General features: G+C 38.7%; 1 protein-coding gene across 1 annotated transcript in view; it reads left to right on the forward strand.

Moving 5' to 3' along the window:
- LOC138049937 (1-phosphatidylinositol 4,5-bisphosphate phosphodiesterase beta-1-like) overlaps positions 1–15,866 on the forward strand; it is a 62,093-nt gene extending 46,227 nt beyond the window's left edge. The window contains 12 exon segments of the mRNA XM_068896417.1: positions 941–1,045; positions 6,270–6,436; positions 7,638–7,703; positions 8,596–8,723; positions 9,829–9,898; positions 10,801–10,827; positions 11,747–11,845; positions 12,736–12,812; positions 12,915–13,010; positions 14,185–14,242; positions 14,321–14,407; positions 14,687–15,866. Coding sequence (XP_068752518.1) covers positions 941–1,045; positions 6,270–6,436; positions 7,638–7,703; positions 8,596–8,723; positions 9,829–9,898; positions 10,801–10,827; positions 11,747–11,845; positions 12,736–12,812; positions 12,915–13,010; positions 14,185–14,242; positions 14,321–14,407; positions 14,687–14,797 — 1,091 coding nt within the window. The 3' untranslated portion in view covers positions 14,798–15,866.
- Positions 15,867–17,500: the final 1,634 nt, after the last annotated feature.

Below are 17,500 nucleotides of genomic sequence, written 5' to 3' on the forward strand. Positions count from 1 at the left end.
TCGCAGTGCTGAGAATAGCACATCAACGGCTGTTCAAAATTCTAATAAGAACCCTGATAGTAATTTTTTCATTTCGTGATAAAAATAAAATAATGTGCTTTAAAAGAACGATGTTTTGACCCAATCATCGGTCATTTTCAATTTTGTTAGAATAATAAAATTACATACAAACTCAAATATAGATATAGTGGCATCCTCGTCTCGAAGAGGCTATGGTTAGCGCCGGGGATTTGGGCAGGATCTTGTATGACTGTAGCGCGATCCTGGAGTGGCAGTCTCTGTTGCAGGTGGCGCAGACGTGCCTTGTAAATGATTTTTTGATCATAGTACCACTTTAACCCATTGACACCTCAAACACCCTGGGATACCCCCAATTGATGACAAAAGTGTCACTCCCAGGTAGCCTGCGAACGCAGACGTATTTCCGGCGGTCGTTTCCGCCGGAAATACGTCTGCGTTCGCAGGCTAACTCCCAGGGGTCAATGGTTTAATAAAATAAATTGATGCACAAGATATGCATACTTTTAAGGCTAAAAGGTGAGGAGAATCTACAAAAGATAAATAACCTAAACTCGTAATTTTCATAGGAATGCGTTGCACTGATTATGTCGGCTTAGCTATTCATGTCGACAATTGCACCAGCGTATCTAAGAATGTAAAGGGTTGTTAATTGGACATCACCTACATGTAAAAGAATAACACAGAAAGAAACGAGAAAATCGCAAAAAAAAAAAAAATTTGGATTCTCTTCGGTTGGAATGTTGTTCTTTTATAGTGCTTATTTTTATCACGAAATCAACTTCAACTTATTGATTTAAATTTTAGTAGTTATTTTTTATGTAGCTCATTACTGAGCAAATTTTCAGCCACTTTATCCACCAAAGAATTATGGAGTGAACTTGAGCAGTTTTATAAGGAATATTTCTATTATTTCTGGCAGGCTATCGTCATGTCAAGCTTCGTAACGAGTCAAACCAGCCTCTTTGTTTGCCAACACTGTTTGTCCACATTGTCACGAAGGACTTTGTTCCTTCAGCCTCTGAAGGTTCGTCCGTTTTTTTCAGCTGCTGTCAGCTGTGTAAGAACGAGTAATATGTAATACTTGTTGCTCCTTTTTAGAGGCCTGTCAAAACAGGCTTTTGTCTTAGCTTGTAGCCATATTGAGGGGCGAGAAGTGAGAGGCCAGAACCACAGGTGTCCTTCAAGTCCCTTTGGATGATAGTCTATCATGAAGGATAGTGATGTGTTAAGCTAAATTTGCATTGATTTTACCCAAAATTACAAATTGTGCTAAGTAATCTCGACCAAAGCTTGCTGGTAGAAAATTTTACCACTGGGTAACCACTCTGAAGTTAAACAATCAATAAATAAAAATGTTGTAAGACAACTTGACATTGTTTTAAGCTTTTATACGTGCAGTGAGATTTGGAGACAGAAGTAGTTGAATATGATCTACACAGTTGTAGTGCAAAATGGGTGCTATTTTCTAGAATGTCTGAAATATAATCAAAAGGTGGTTGTAAAGTCTGTCATTTTTGGATCCTTTTCAGCACTACATGTAGTTTGATTGACATTTATTATTATTGGATAAGATTGATACCTTAGGCCACCCCTTTAGTTTTTGGAGCATAAACAGGATTAAAGAAAAGAAAAAAACATTCTGTAAGCTGCATCACTTGGTCAGTGGTAGGTTTCATTTGATCTTGTCACCCTGTCATTTTTGTGTGCTATTAGAGAACTACCCAATTCCTTCGAAGGTACATTTCTGAGCAAGGGATTTTCAAAGAACTCTCACAGGTCCGCATTGTAAACTACTCCAATCTGCCACGCATTTAATCCATCCAAAAATCTTTTCTGTTGTCTTCAATGGCATTGTGGGATTTTCTTTTTCTCCTGATAACAGGCTATTCCTGACTGCTTGAATTTCAAATCTAATATGAAGAAAACAAAACGAGGCAGTGATAAGGAAACTGTGAATATTCTGGTGCCCAGTACAAGAGCATCATAAATGGGAAATGGATAAGCATTATTTTTATTCACTTAATGGGAAAATGACATTTAGGTCATTATGGCTAGGATTTGAACAATAAATAGCCTAAAATGGTGACAGCATAAAGAATTTATTGGTGTTTGTAAGCACTAGGAAGAGGGATTTAGGACACACTGGATAATGGGAAATCATATTTGGGTAATTGTGAAGAAGAGCTCCCCAAAAACCTGTTGGCCGACTGTCGGTCAACTGTCGGCCGTCTGTCGGTCAACTGTCGGCCGACTGTTGCCCAACTGTCGGCCGACTGTTGGCCAACTGTTGGCCGACAGTCGGCCAACTGTTGGCCGACAGTTGGCCGACTGTTGCCCAACTGTCGGCCGACAGTTTGTGTTATGTTTTGAGGCCAAAGTGTCGGCCGACTGTCGGCCAACAGTCGGCCAACAGTTGGCCGACTGTTGGCAACCTGTCGGTAACGTGTCAGACCCCTGCAGAAATATTCCATGTTTTTAGTCTTGCTGAGTAAGGAAAACTTGAAGAAAGAGAGAAAGGATTAAAGGATTTTGCTCTCCATCCAGTTCAGCCATCATTCCACATTATATTGTATTACTGACAGAGATGCTCAGAGCTAGGGTTTTTTTCAATTAGTGTCAGAGTTTTAATAGCGCTATTTTAATGATCAGAAGTTATCATAATATTTGTGGTGATGTGTTTTGCACTGTAAAGTGGTCCAATACATGTACAATAAGATACATATAGGAGTTGATTTTTTTTTATCTGTTTCTTACTGGGCAGAATATTAGGTAAAGATCTCTGCTTTTGTGATGACTTCGAACTTTCACCCTTTAAATTTGAAGGTACCCTTGCCTGGCGAAACAATTAACAGGCAAACAGAAAGTGGGAATTCAGTGCAATACAATGTTCCCAACACTCCATTGCAGTAGATCTTCATCAGCATATATCAATTAGGAAAAAAAAAAGAAAACAGCTCTTGTGCAACTGTGTTGTTGATGGAGGCAGTGTGGCCCAGTGGTTAGGGCGCTTGCCTTGAGATCCTGAGATCCCAGATTCAAGACCCACTCTGACCACTTGTTGAATTTGATCCCGGTAGTCCCTGGTTCAACTTCTCAGCTGCACTTGTAAATAGTCAACTGGTTTGGCTCCGGCCAGTTGGGATTCTACACAGTTGTTGTTGTTGTTGTTGTTGTTGTTGTTGTTGTTGTTATTCTGTTCCGTCGTTTCGTTGTGTTTCATTGGCCCTGAAAAGCCCCTATGGCGAGTGGTCAATTAAGTATGTATGTCTGTGTATGTGTGTATGTAATGTGTTTAAAAAAGAAATTTTAAAACGCTGGAAATAATTTTCCTTTTACTACCTCGACAAAGGCAGTTTTACTGAAACGTCTGCATTAAATTTTCAATTTATAGCGTTTTAAAATTTATTTTTTTAACACTTTTTTTGTTATGGGTCAATGGGACCCTGCACATTCCCAGTGGAATTCTTATATTTCATGGTATTAAATGGTTCTGGAAGAGGGAATTCCTTTGTTCCAGTTTGCAAAGTAAAACTTGTGGCACAGTGGAACAGTCTGTGAAATTATGGTGATTGATCCCTGTGATCCATAAAAGGTGGCCTTGCATGGTAGATCAGAGGCTAAAATAATCAAGGAGGAAATCATACAGAAGGATCACAATGCCTCCTTTCTCCTGAGCATATAAAATTTTGCTACTGAATTTGGAGTTATTTCCTTGCTCTACCTTTTTTACCTCTGTTGCTCTTAAAACAGTCCTGTCACACTGCACTTTCATACAAAATTGCTACTTAACATAATTGCTAGTGTACTATTTATAATAATATTAGTTCTGCTAGATCCTTCAATGTCGATACACCTGTTTGAACAAGGGGAACAGTTCATTTTGCCCTCGGGCTAAGTTGATCCAAGGAAGAAAGGTGCTCACCCTCATTAAAGTACAATGGCAATCTAATGTTGTGGTCTGACTTCCCTGGTTAGTGTTAATCCAGCAATGAACAACTTTGCTAAGGGGTTTCGCTCAACAAAATCTTCCTTTGAACGTGTTCATGTGATAACCTAAAAAACGTTTGGGCTTGTGTTGGAATGTGCCAATGTATCAAAAGAAAACTGTAAGTCTTTGAAAACCTAAGCCAAGATTCAAAGATAATTTGAAGAAAAGTGTCAGTAATGTTAAAGTCACCCATGCTCACCGTAAAGGAAGCCATTTTATTCCCTTTAAAAAGCATTGTCACTACAATACTGTAGTCTACACCAGTCACAGTCTTTTGGCCAACTGCAGTGATGCTTATAAGGGCTCATCTCCACCGAACATCATATCTACAACACGTAGACAGTAGATTCCAAGATCCAGAAGACCCCCACAACCTTGATCTGGGTTTTTGATGCACTCAATAATTTTATGTTCTCTGTTTGCTCCAAAGAAGACAAAAGCAATCAAAGCTTGCCAATAGCATTTGAATCTATGAGGTTCTTTACATCCCTATACAGAGGAAAGAACCTAATATCCACATTGCTTCTGGAAAAACTTTGCAAACTCTTTTGGCCAGAGTACGTATTTCCCATTGTCTTAAAAAAGGTTCTCTATAGAGCAATTGATATTAAATGGTGCCTATAGACGTCACATTTCAGTGGAATACCATGTATTTCCTGGAACTGTACAAGCCTCATTCTTCAAGCAATGAGGCCCTGTCAGCTAAAATCACACACACCTCAACTTCCACACAACAAGTCCTTTGAGGAGTGGGAGAACAAAAGGGGCCTTGACATTTTGATTGTTTGTATTCATACTAGAAGATGTCCATGAAGTCCTAAAAGCCTGAGCTGTCTAGTAAAAAATAGTGATTATGGGGCAATTTATTGACCTTCAAATCAAATGTCAGTATTGTGTGCTGTTTGTGACTGTTCAAGCACTTTTAAGCGGTGGGTTTTTTTTAACAGCTTTAATGGGTTTGACTTTCAAAACACACGACAGTAAACCAATCAGTAAATGAACACATAATACGAAGACCCAAAAGGGCAGGTGCAAACGGGACATGAGGTCCCATGTGAGGCACTCCCCTATATTAAAAAGAAATAAAGTAATAAATAAATAAAAAAGAGATAATTTAAAATTAAAAAATAAAAAAAAAAGAAATACAATATCTGGTGATGGCAGGGGCAGGTTCTTATCATGGTCCAGGTACAGGTGTAGTCGGCATCAAAAGAGGTCCTAAGTGAGGGCACAAGATGAGACACGACAGTTTACACATTTAGTTCCAAATTTTAACAATTCGGTTAAAGTAGGGCGACTGATAGCTGCTTGTTTTTCATAATGGTGTTTAAAGACTGTACAAGGAACTGAGTCTGGTATGGTTGCGGCAGGCAAAACATACAAAGTCTTTAACATTTATAGATCTATTCAGTAAGATTGTTCAGACATTTGTAGAAAAAGACCATATCTTTGAGTTCACGGTCAAAGGTTAGTGGCACAAGGTTTAGGGCTAGAAGCCTGTCCTTTGTAGGACATTTCCCCAACACGAGTTTGTCCCATCGCTTTCCTCTGCATGCACTCTTTCAATCTCTATTTTAATTAAGGGATATTTGTGATGGGAACCAAACTTGCGTTGTGTAGGACACCTATGATTTCACAAATGCCAGGTAGAGTGTGCGCCTGACTGACAGATCAATCAGTAGCAGGCATGTTGGTCCCAAGAGAGTGTATGTGTGACTGTAACCCCGACATCTTTCTCATTGGTGGCACGTACACTCAAGCTGAACTTGGTTGAGGTGGTAGTTGTGTGTTAGAGGATTCCTTTTACAGGTCATGGTTAGGACTTTGCACTTGCTGGCATTAAAAGGGATGTTTTACGCTGAGACCACCCTTCGAGGTTGGTAAGCATGCTCTGTAAGGAAATGCAGTCACCTATTGATTTGATGGCGCGATACACTTTCCTATCATTGGTATATAATGGGACCATAACAGCGTCCACAGTTTCTTCCGGGAGATCATTGGTGAAGGTGGTAAACAATAAAGGGACCAGGGGGCTTCCTTGGGGCACACTGGAAGTGACTGGTGCCCACTGTGACGCTGCACCCTCAATTACGACTCTCTACATCCGTCCACCAAGATAGTCAATGAACCACAAATGTAGCCTTGTGCCACATGGGACAGCTGTACATGTACATGTTCATTGTCTGATAATTTTAAGCGGATTCTGTTGTATTTATTTCAGTTCTACTTGTTGCTCAAAATTTATGGTTTTCGTTTGCAGATCATCATCATTTGGCTGTGGAGCAGGCGATTCCAAGATTTCCCCAGGCACGTCCATCTTCGGAAAGTGCAGCAATTGTGACGGCTGACATCTCATCTTCATACCCTAATAGGTTTGCACATACTAAAGTGGAACCAGCAACTGTTAAAGAACTCAAGGAGCAAAAGGTTTGGGATGATTACAAAACTAAAAAAATGGTACTATTAATGGTATACTGTTTACATTCATTCTGAACTTGTTCCTGTCACTCCGTTGACTGGCTAAAGATCAAGTCACCAAGCTATAGTGTACCCATTCTGTTAACTAAAAAGGTCTATAATTTTGATTTTCTCTGACTATGCATTGTTGTGTGCTGTGTACCAGTGTTTGAATCAAATAAAATTGATCTTCATTCATCTCTACATATCCGCAAAATACCATAGAAACAAAGTAGTAGAAAAACTGAGACAGGATCAAATATAGATGGACTAATATACTTAGCCCTGTGGATAGACAAGGAAGGTGTTGTAGCTTTGAAGGGAGAGAATGAAATAAAACTAATGCATGTATGGATGTAACATACATTATAAAACATAAACGCTCAAACATAGACACAGAACAAGCTATTAATAGATTGTTTTCACCGTCATGCAACAAAAAAAGATCAAAACCGTTCAGTGAAATAACCCAAGAACTTGGAATGTTGTGGGAGGTGAATTCATAAATCACCTCGCCAGTTCTCAGGGCTCTGTAGTACATCGTTTCTGAGTTATTTGTCAAAGTATTTTGCGCAACTACCACTGCAGTGCTCCAATATGGCAGCCAGAAATTAACAAGAATATCTGGAGTTTACTTTGCGTTGAAAATGCTCACTTTTCGCTAATGAGATAATGTACTTTAAACGCTCAAACCGCTGAGATTCATAGGGATAGATATTTTCTTAAGCAAATAGCTTTGTAGCAGGGTGTCACGCAAGGTGCAATTCGAAAATTCTGTATTTTGCTGTATTTTCAAAACAAAAGCCATCATGGAACTGGAAACTTGAAAAAAAACCTTTATTTTTAGGTCATCTTCAACCTCTGATAGATAAAAATTCAAAACACCTTGCAATTTTGATTTTAGAATTTGATGACGTCACTGTGAATACCATCTTTCGTGTCAAATGTATGTGTTAATCATTGTTTTATTCTGTGAAATTAATGAAATGAATAATAAAATAGACCATCAAACTAAAAGCATACATCGTGAACTGTTAAATGAATAAATTATATGGTGTCTTTGCAGTTACAGAATAAATGTCAAAATTTTTTTCATGGAAGAGAGTTGCTGAAGTATCCAGTCTTAACACATCACATAGTGGACTATTTTTTTTGCATTTCTTTTCTGCAGGCCTTCATAAAGCTTAATCAGAAACATCAGAAAGAGATTGATATCCTGGTAAAAAAACATGAAAAGGTAATTTTTTTGCAAATTCAAGTAAAATTGAGGGATTACTTTTTTAGTGAAAATACTACAGGTAGCCAATAATTATTGTTCCAATCATTCCTGTTATGAATCTGTGGGGAAATGAGTGTAGCATTTTTAGAGCTTTTGATCATTTTAATTAAATGAAAACAAATTATGCATTTTATTTTACAAAAACAACTCCATTTTTTTTATGGTGAACCAAGGCTTTTCACCTGAAAGACCCCAAAATTCAACTAAAGATAATTATATTTTACTTATTTTCAATAGTCAATGACCAGTTAGAACAAAGCATTGTGCATTTTACAATCTATTTTAAGTTTTGGTATAGTTTTATAATTTTTGTGAATGGTTTTTACTATTTTTCATTTATTTATTTGTTTATTTATTTGTTCATTTCTTGGCAAATAAGCATGATTAGTGCTACAGGTCTGACTATTCTCACTGCATACATAAGTAGCCTGTTGCATGGAAAGGTTTAGCTCAGTTAAGTTCTGTCCTGCCAAGCCTGCATGCTGCCGGGCATGATGTCTTGCGGCCCTCGCTTCAAATAGCGCGGTTTTAATCGCTCCCTGGCCAGTTCTACGGAATTCGGTGAAAGCGGCATTTAAGTTTTGCCCCTCCTACCTCCCCTGGTGGCGGTTGGCACCGCTTTTGCTTGATGTTTGGCATGCCTTTTGCCCTAACAGTCGTGGCATCTTTCCATAACTTAGTTCTCCATTACAGGGTAACAGGTGTGCAGTGAGGATATTTTACTAACAGCATTCAATCAGAGTATGAATAATAATTAGTAAGATCTATAAATTTAAAGAATAAGACCATAAAATATTTGGCGCACTTCAGTCAAGTGACCATCAGGCTTTCCTAATTTTTTACCCCTTAGGAAAAAGACAAACTTCAAAAAATCCATCTGTTTGAGCAAGAAAAATTCCAGAAAAGCTTGGACCGAGAGAAAGTTACAACAAAGAAAAAGTGTGATAATAAGGAGCTAAAGAAAGCAGAAAAGAAAGGGTAATAATAACAGCTCCCCTCCACTGACAGTTGGCCGACAGTTGGCCGACGGCTTTATTTAAGTTTTGCTGAAAAGATAACTGCTTGTAGGCCATCTGTTGGTTGATGGTCGAGCGACTGTCAGCCGACTATTCTTATGGTGTTGGTCGTAGAATGTCGGAAACCTTAGGGCGATTATTGCCTTGAAAGGTTATGATTTGCAACCCCTGGTAGTTGCATCAAAAAGATAAAATGAAACTCTCAATAGTCTCAGACATTGATAGTGTGTTGATTATTATTTTTAACCTTCTGTAATTTCGTGACGTGATCTCCTCTCACGAGTAAACCGCCAACTGCAGCATGCAAAAAAACTTAAGTGAAGAGAGTGAAATGAGGTCTTGCAGCTGTTTTCCTGTCTTAAAAAAATCTGGCTAGTCTTAGTGTTATTTGTTGTTTTCAGCAACGTAATATCAAATATCACATTTTGCATGATGGCCTTTCCTCATTAACAATGTGTTTTTTTATTACATTAATAGAAGTCTTTTTGCACAAAACTTCGTACTTGAGAGGTTTAGGCAAAATGGATTGCATGGAATTGGAGACCAAGATGATGTTAAATGACTCTTTGTTCCATCATTTCCTTCTTACTTCACTAACGCTATTCACAGGACTGTCATTAATAAGTACATTAGTTGGCAGCTGGCATAGTAGTGAAAGTAGTCAGCTACTGAGGGAAAAACAATGACCAACACTGTAACCACCGATAAAAATTGTTGAAAGAAATAGCTTTCTCTACTTTCCTTATGTACATGTAGCCAGCTTGGTCAAAACATACTGACAATCTTGATTATTCGTTATTGAATATTGATAATTATGGCATTATTATGTCTCTCTGGTAATAGAGTGCACACCATGATCCAATTCTCCCAATTACAGCCGCTATATCTTCACATTTGTTTGCATTTCTTTATTCATTCAAAGATATAAGGCCATAGTGGGATTTACAGCACCTTACTTATTCCAGTTCAATTTAATGACCAGAAATTGAACAGGAAAAATGCCAGACTTAGTTTGCTGTGCAGCCCTCAAACTAGATTTTGCATAACTTGCGTCTTTTGTTATCCAGGACCTATGAAGATAGTTACCAGAGAAGAGTGCAAGAGATGGCTCACTTAACGAAAGACCATGATACAAAGGTACAGTAGCCTTAAGGGCAGTGTTCTCACACTCTTTGAGAGGTGAATGAAAGCATTAAAGACCTGATTTCTAAAAAAATACAGAATCATGTCCCTCTAATTAAGATACAGGTTATGATCTTCACGGTGAGTAATCATTTTGTTAGTATTCAGAAATAATTTTCTGTGAAGTGTTTATTCTTACTTAAGCATCTCGTAAGTGGGCAGTGCTAGTGGGCGGACACTTGTTGTGGGTCCTGAATGTGTCCCACCACAGGAGTCTTAAATGGAGAATGCGATATCCCTTTCATTTCTACATATGAATGTAGACTCCAGCAGCCTTTGTACTCTTATGTTTTATGCAACTGGTGGTTTCAGTGGTAGACTTATTGAAGTAATAATAAATAATTTTGAGTCTGAGTATGTAGTTACGTTAACAGCTGGGCAGTCAATGATTGTTGGATTGATTTTCTTGTCAGTAAAGAAATGCTGTTATTTTGTTCATATGCTGTAACTTGCAGCATATGAACTACTTTGTCCATGTAGACTTTTTGCTTATTTTTTGTTAATTTGAAATATTTGTATGAGCAAGTTTTTTTATCTTCTGTTTTAAAACTTTTTCTTCTTTTTCTTTTGGAGAGTTTTTTTAAACCCTGCTGTGTTTGCTCTTTTTATTTTAACTTTTGTTTTAAACTTTCCTCGCATTCAGCAAATCATTGTGCTTGTAAATTTCTCAGAATTTATGCATTGCAACCACTAAGGGTTATGTTTTACCTGCTGGTATAAAGAGGCTAAGGCACTCTCTTTTGGACTTGCTATAAAATGCTTACTAAACGTCTCACAGCAATATTTATGTGGCTGGATTCAAATCTGAGAAGTATTTTTTTAAACCTGACTTGGTATCTTTTCTTGGAACTTCATAGGTTTTGGCATGTGATGCTCACAGTGAGGTAAGTGTTAGTACCAAGCTGTATTTCAAAGCTGCACCAGTTGCATATTGTTCCGTGTATTTCATAAGTCAAGCAAGCGAAATTTAGTTTCGTGTTTAAGCAAAACAGCAAATGTCAAGATGTCTGCTGCTTGTCACTAAAGAAAAATTAGCCTGTGTGCAGCCGCCCCCTCTCCTAAAAAAAATCGGATAGGAGAGCAGGTGGCTGCATGTACACAGGCGAAAGTAAAATATTCTCTCATCTCAACTTCTCTTCCATTCTGCTCAAGATCTGCAGCTAATGGGCAAAAAATGAGGGTTTGCCTTAAATGCAGATTTCAGCCTAACGTTTGCTGTAAATGTGAATCTACATCTTTCTGTTTTACAAAAAGGCAAATCCACTTTTTAGAAAGAGCGAAAGTAGACAGCATCAAACGTTTGGATGGCTCTATGTTCCCATCATCTTTATAACTTCAGTATACTAAGCAAAACAAGTTATTCCTATTAATTTATAGTAAAAATAGTGTTAAACAATTTTTGAAGAATTAATTTATACTCCTTTTTGCTACGAACTGAATGATGATGGCATGGAGCTGTCAAAGTTTCATTCACCTTTGATATCACCTACTTACATTTTATAAGTATAATAAAACGAGAAAATAAAGTAAGAGCTTAATTTAAAGGATAGAGGCAGTAGATTCCTTTTACTCTGTAAACAAAGAAGTTTGTTCCTGCTATGGTCCCTTTTTATGATTAGAAATAGTTGGTGATTTAGTTTAATTCTTGTTCTGCTTCCCTTGGGAAGAGCAACAAATGCTGTGCATGACAGCTATGAAAGCTCTATACACTTTTAAATTTTTACCGTAAATCAGGTAATGCTAATTTAGCCCCCAGTCTTTTGAAAACTCGTTTCTTGCTTCTGTCCTTGTAAATTGCAACAGACGTCCTCTCTCAAGTGCAAGCATCGTGGTGCTATGACTGGCCTTCTTAAAAAACAGTTGAACGAACAGTTGGAACTTGCTGAGAAGCAACTTACACCTGTATGTTGATTGAAGTATTGAATTTTGTACATTCTTATTGACAGCTGTTTTACAAGGTCACCTTTTGATTTTGTTATCCTCTTCCCACTCATTACAGTTTTGTTTCCAGTACCTTTAGCAAGAGGAATACAGTTAGCTTGTGATCAAACTCGTTTTCAAGAGTACCAAATTCATTGCTGTGTGTTTTAAAGTTTACATTCTGTATACTACGTTTTTCCAGTTATGAGAACCGATAGAATAAAATAAATCAACTAGCAAAATGGAAGTTTTGAAATGGAAAGGATAATGGACTAAACTTTCAATGTTGTGATCATTATACATAATACCTAAATGTATGTTCCTTTCACGGGAACACATGAGCCCAAAAAGTTGACCTACTCAGAACTGAGTGACAGGTTACCGACACGTACTGACAGGTTGCCAACAGGTCACCAACTGTCAGCCGACACTTTGGCTTCAAACATAACACAAACTGTTGGCCGACAGTCGGCCGACAGTCGGCCAACTGTCGGCCGACAGTCGCCCGACTGTTGCCCGACTGTCGGCCAACAGTTGGCCAACAGTCGGCTGACAGTTGGGCAGAAGTCGGCCGACATTAGGCCGACAGTCGACTGACAGTCGGCCGACAGGTTTTTTGGGGAGCTCTTCTTCACAATTACCGAGCATTGTACCGGCATCGCAGTGAGAGGTCATAGGTTCGAAACCCGGTGAAGCTTCCTGAATTTTTCAGGTGTCTATAAAAGACGATAATATTTTTTATTGCTTAGAATGTCCAGAAAAGTACAAGGATCACTTCACTGTTTCGATGATACATAATGTTCAGTTTGTCTGCTCTGTAAGCGAAATTGTATGTATTATTTTCGTTTCTCATATTTTTTTTTTTTACTTAGAAACAAGAAGAGCTGGAAAGATTAATGCACCTATCACAAGAGAAAAAGATGAAGTTATTGGCTGATGTGCATTCTAAGTAAAACTGTTTTCTCTTTCATAGCAAAAATAGGATTGGCTGTAATAGACGTGGTAGTCATTTCACCCACGCATGCATTCTTTTTCTGGTTTCTCTTTTAAGGCAACTGAATGACTTAAGGAAAGGCCAAGATGATCACAACAGAGAAGAGATGAAACTTTTGTCACGGCAACATCGAAACAAGGATGAACTTCAAAGGTCTATTATTTTTAGTGTAGAACCTCCATGATAACAAAGTGCTTAAGAACTGGGGAATTGCCCATTTCCGAGTATAAGTGCAAAGTTTTTGTGTTTGTAATTAGTTCTTTATTTACCCTCGGATTTTTGGAGTAGCTTGGTGTAGCTAATTATCTCCGAGCATTTACCCTCCCAACCATGATACACTACAGAAGACAGGCCACAACAGCGGGAACTACATGCCCTACTCTTTACGACAAGTGTGTGGGTTCTTTAACATCCCACAGGATTATGAACATTGAAGGGTTGTGAGACGGGACCTCCGGCTTATCGTCCTTATCCGAGAAGACTAGAGAGTCTAACCATTTGCAGATGTAATTACAAAGGCAGCACTTTCTCCTCAGTTATTTAAAGAGCCTGAGTGTTGGTCCGACCGGAGTTGAACGCACGACCTCCCGCGTGACAGCCCGGAGCCCAACCAACTGAGCCACCGGTGCGCGATCATATGAATGACAACTAATTTTCAGAAGAAAAACTTCGCACTTAGACTCGCTTTGAAGAGGAGGTAGACATCAACTCGGAAATGGCCTATTAAGCAGGGTTTGTTAAGTAGCAGACATATTTCTGAAAGCACCGGATGTGGCATTTTTGGCCTTGTGAGCGGCGAACGCGCGAGCTACCTTGGGGGGGGGGGGGGTTCTGGGTTAACTTCCACTCACCCCCCCGCCCAGCAAAAATTTCAGATCACTTAAAAATGCGGTGTCCAGTGTTTCTGGAACCCGCTGAGAATCAGTTTCACAGGCAATGCTGGAGTTCACTCAAATGCTCTTTAAAAAGTAAGTTTAAAAATTGCAGAAATAAAAAATAAAACAAACTCCTCAAATATTGGCATCAAAGCACCGGACATGGAATGGGAAACCACCGAACGAAACCGTCCGGCCTCCAGCCTCAAACGAAAACCGTGATTGAGGGATGTTTGTTTTGAGGTTCTTATTAACACTCATGTAAGTTAATGTGTTTCTGTTTTACCGTGTTACACATACATATAAACATACATCACAGAAAATGGTAGCTTTGTTCTACGTCGAATTTCCCCTGCATTCATTTTTTCAATCATACCACTTTTCTGTCAAACTTTCACTCTTCTGGATAGTTTTTCTGGTGCTTTAGCTTTTTCATTTCATTAACTATTCAGGAGGAAACGCGAGGAGAACAAAAAACATATTGAACAATCAGTGAAGGAAAGACAGAAGGTATGGAGAAATACACCTGTTTAATGTATGATCGAGCGACCTTTAAATTGAATTAATATCACTTGATTTTCCTTTAAGATGGCTGAGTTTCACAAGAAAGAAAGGGAAGAGTTACAAAAGGAACATGAACAACTCTTTGAGGCGCTTGATGGTGACAGACAAAAGGTATGCTTGAGAGAGTGTCATAGGGGCCTTTTCACCCAGGGTCAAGTGTTATCTTTGCTAAGAGAAATCAGGCATTTCCTTGAGCCATGTTTGGCGAGTCACTGCCCACCAAACAAGGCTTTTATATATGCTATACATTTTATGTAACGACCCATTCCACTACTTAGAGGTGCAAAAAATGAAACATAATTTCTATGTGCAGATGGGCTTTGGGTCCTCGGCATTTTATTTTTTGTCATATCAAATTTTATCGACTGTAATGCGTACTTTGTCTTGTAGAATTTAAGAGACCTCCAGGCACTTCATGAATCCAAGGTGAAACATCTGAGTGTTTGCGACCTAGAAGCTACTTATGCATCACTGTTTGGAGACAAGGTTACCAAGCTGTAAGGGGTTACCAAGCTGTAAGGTCACAAGCTGTGGAGGTGTTGGCAAACCTGATGCCTTGATCCTCTTGGTAATATCAGGTATTCGAAACTGGAGTATGGAAGGGGGTATAATCAACAACACCGCACTTCTTTTGGAAAACATCGTGAATTTTAAATCACTATTTGAAAGGCGAAAAGACAGCTTGATGGGTAGTTGTAAGACAGACTACCCTTTTAGCCACTGGCTTTCAGCAAGTTACCCAAAGAAGAGGTTGCTCTTGCATTGTACTAAGTAAAGTATTATGTACTAATGGTTTTGTCAAAGCAAAGCTAAATTAGGGCATTTGTCCTGAGAGGATAACCATGTCTTATTGCTTCTATGTTTACAAAGTCAAAGAATTTTTTTAAAGCCCTATATGAAATTTGGTGAAACAAGTAAAACTAGCACTTGAATTGTATAAGGATATGGTAAGGATAAGTTATAAATTAGCGATCAATCTTGCTTATGTTATTTTAAGGGTGAATTTAGGGTGAAATTTTTAGCATTTGATGGCATTTTCATTTTTGATTTCCTGACTTTAGCAATGATGGAAGCGACAGATTCATCCATTACTCAAGTGCCTAAAGTCTGGCAAATAATTTTATCCAGTTACGCCAAGTTTCAATTGCTATGCACATTTTAATTTTACTCCCCTCCTTGTTTTGTTAGGGTGTCAAAAATGATATGCCAACACTTCCACGTTTCATTACTTTTCCTATTGATTTTCATGAAATGCCTGAACTCGCATAACAATGAGAGGTGTTCCTGATTTGTACATACACAATTAGCTTTCTTCAATTCGACATAGCCTTGCCAATTTATCATATTTATTAGGTTATTGTATTAATACAATTTTTAAAATTCGGTTTGGTTGAAATTTTATCTTAATGATTCATGCAATATTTGCTTACGGTTGGATTGGGACATACTTGTGACGTAACAACAGCCTCGCCTTCATGCTCGTTTCAGTTGCACCACGAGAATACGAATCATGTCGGGAACAAGTTTAAACAGGGTAGTTGAAATAAATAATAAAGTTTCGCGTTTTTTTCCTTATTTATATTTGCCATGTGGGAGGTGCGGTGGCCTTATGGTTAGTGCGCTCGACTCCGGATCGAGTAGTCCTGGCCAGGGACATTGTGTTGTGTTCTTAGGCAAGACACTTTACTCTCAGGGTGCCTCTCTCCACCCAGGTGTATAAATGGGTACCGGCGAATTTAATGCTGGGGGTAACCCTGCGATGGACTGGCAACCCATCCAGGGAGGAGTAGAAATACTCCTGGTCGCTTCATGCTACAGAAAGTGGGATGGGATAAGCTCCGGCCTAATGGGCCACTGGGCTCGTAAGCAGACTTCACCTTATATTGCCATGCGTTATCGTTGCCTTTCAATGGTATTCTTTGTTATAATCCATGAAATATTTTCGCTAGCGCGCGATTGGTCTAAACGCGTCACGTGGGCGAATATTCCCCAGCTAAAACTGGGGAATATCCTCGGATAATGAAGTTATAGTACAAAAGCACGTTCCAGTAAGGGTGTGAACAGCAAAACACCCACAAAAAATACGCGCAGGATATAACATAAATCAGATCATGCAGTTGCTGTGTGCTGCTCACTAGTTTCCATTTAAAAAATCGCCTCTAGGGCTATTTACCATCTCGTATCCAACGCCGGTTAATGGAATAATTGTTCATTACACCTTGCACGTGTAATAAATCGAGGGTTAACTAGCAATAATTGTGCTCGGTCTTTTTGTTGCAAAAGCATGGTTGATTTCAATTTTGTATGAACTTGGAATAAAATACGTTAGTAAACTATTGTTTGTCGTACGTTGTGATCTCATGCGGCTCCAGTTCTAGAACAGCTCGTCTTTAAATGACCCTTGGTCGATACATCGAGAAAGTAATGATGTGAATAGCTTTCTTTTGTAGTGTATAAAGTGGCTCAAGGTAGGAGGAATTGGTAGAGGCCGATATCAAAATGCAGTAGCTTATGTATGGTAAGAAAAGAAACTTGTACAGAGCTTTTAAGGTATGTGAGGGTAGAAAACATGCTTCTTAGCTTCTGGACCATGTGATTCCAGCCTTTTCAGTGTGAGCTAATGGGATAGTAGTTTGTTTTTATTTTATTTTTTATTTTATTTTATTAGCTTTGCCCTGAAGAAATAAAGAAAAAAAATAAATGGAAGATATACAAATACTGAAAATACAAAGATAACAACACACCAATAGTAACTGTAAGTTGGGCAGGGACACCGCAACAGCTAGAGCCAATTACTGCGGACCCACAGTAAACTCGTTCTGCGAGGTTTGCTCTTAACTTGACGCTCCATGAGGGTAAACTGGGTTGCCTTTGGTATGTGTTGCCCTCCTCAAATTTTCTAACACCCTAACAAGTTATCAGTCCAGATACGAAACACTATTTACTGGGTTGCCATATGGCAATCCAGTCGAAAAGTGAAATCGGAAAAGTTGCGCAATAGGGTCTATCCTGTCACTCCCCTACTAAGTATTTTCTTTGTGACTAGAGTCTTCTGCCTGTATCTTTGGTAGGTTTCAGGGGGTAGTAGCAATGCGTAGAGTCAGGTGGATTTTATCTGGTGGACGCAGTACAAACAATGGCAGCGAAGCTGGTGTAACGCGAATGGTGTTTTATTGGATCTTTAAACAAAATATAAGCTTATGA

The sequence above is a fragment of the Montipora capricornis genome, chromosome 5 (assembly GCF_036669925.1).
Source record: "Montipora capricornis isolate CH-2021 chromosome 5, ASM3666992v2, whole genome shotgun sequence".
NCBI lineage: Eukaryota > Metazoa > Cnidaria > Anthozoa > Scleractinia > Acroporidae > Montipora > Montipora capricornis.